Genomic DNA, 1,482 nt, shown 5'->3' with positions numbered 1-1,482 from the left:
GCGCACCAGTGCACAAAGCAAGGTCCATAAAGACCTGGATGGGGGAGTTTGGGGGGGAGGAACGTGACTGGCCGCACAGAGTCCTGACCTCAACCCCATAGAACACATTTGGGATGAATTAGAGGCGGAGACTGCGAGCCCCTCCCCCAACATCTGTACCTGACCTCACAAATGGTCCAACATTCCCATAGACACACCCCTAAACCTTGTGGACGCCTTCCCAGAAGAGGCGGAGCTGTTATAGCGCCAAAGGGCGGAGCCAACCCAATACTGAACCCTACGGACTAAGACTGGGGTGCCAATAAAGGGCGGAGCCAACCCAATACTGAACCCTATGGACTAAGACTGGGATGCCAATAAAGGGCGGAGCCAACCCAATACTGAACCCTACGGACTAAGACTGGGATGCCATTAGAGGGCGGACCCAAACCCAATACTGATCCCTACGGACTAAGACTGGGATGCCATTAGAGGGCGGAGCCAACCGAATACTGAACCCTACGGACTAAGACTTGGGGGCCATTAGAGGGCGGAGCTAACCCAATACTGAACCCTACGGACTAAGACTGGGATGTCATTAGAGGGCGGAGCCAACCCAATACTGAACCCTACGGACTAAGACTAGGGGCCACTAAAGTTCATGTGCGTGTAAAGGCGTCCCAATACCAATGGCCATATAGTGCATGTGAAGGGGGCCCTATATATGTGAAGGGGGCCCTATATATGTGAAGGGGGCCCTATATATGTGAAGGGGGCCCTATATATGTGAAGGGAGCCCTATATATGTGAAGGGGGCCTATATACATAAACGTGTGATAATTGGTGTGCAGCCGCCTATTTCTCCCCCCGGAATATGATTGGTGACCTCTCACCTTTGCTATCCTGCCGTGCTCCAGGCAGTCTTGTAGACTGAGTCGATCATTCACGGTGGAGGCCAGAGGTCTGCGGAGAGGACAGAGGAGGACAGAGTAGGTGAGTGTGGGGTAGGGGAGTCCCGGTGTACACAGTCTGTATAGAGAAGACGTAGAGGCGGAGTATATCTGAAGCCGAACCTTTCTTTCATTCTGAATGGAGTGGGGACGGTGACGGTTTTTACTCCTCGCCCTCTGGGTCCTAATGATGATAATTGAAGCGGAACTCCCGGGAAAAGCTTAGTTACCTCTAATGGTCGGAATTCCACGTCCGGGGGGATGCTGGGGATGCAAAAAATCTCCATTGTAATGATTCTGGAATTACTGTCGGCTTTGATCTTCTGGCTCAGCGGCTTCCAGTGAAGGACGGAGTCACTCCCCCTCCCCCACCCCCGTCTATTCACAATATAAGGTTTTCTATGAATGGACCAGGGGAGGAGCCAGCGTTCCGGATCTTCCCTCCTCCATTCAGATGAAGCCTTGTACCCCGTGAATTGGGGATGCACCGGTACCGCTGCTTCCGCTGGCATGGAGCCGACTCCTCGAGTCATCAGAGAGCAATGCCCCGCCT

General features: G+C 53.3%; 1 protein-coding gene across 1 annotated transcript in view; it reads right to left on the bottom strand.

The window, feature by feature from the left end:
- LOC108803107 (DNA (cytosine-5)-methyltransferase 3A-like) overlaps positions 1-1,482 on the bottom strand; it is a 51,585-nt gene that overhangs the window by 10,419 nt on the left and 39,684 nt on the right. Inside the window, exon 15 of the mRNA XM_018574948.1 lies at positions 873-942. Within this exon, the coding sequence (XP_018430450.1) occupies positions 873-942 (70 nt within the window). The remainder of the gene's footprint in view (positions 1-872; positions 943-1,482) is intronic.

This window comes from Nanorana parkeri, unplaced genomic scaffold (assembly GCF_000935625.1).
Source record: "Nanorana parkeri isolate BGI_ZX_2015 unplaced genomic scaffold, ASM93562v1 scaffold3407, whole genome shotgun sequence".
Lineage (NCBI taxonomy): Eukaryota > Metazoa > Chordata > Amphibia > Anura > Dicroglossidae > Nanorana > Nanorana parkeri.
This window is presented reverse-complemented; position numbering and strand designations above follow the sequence as displayed.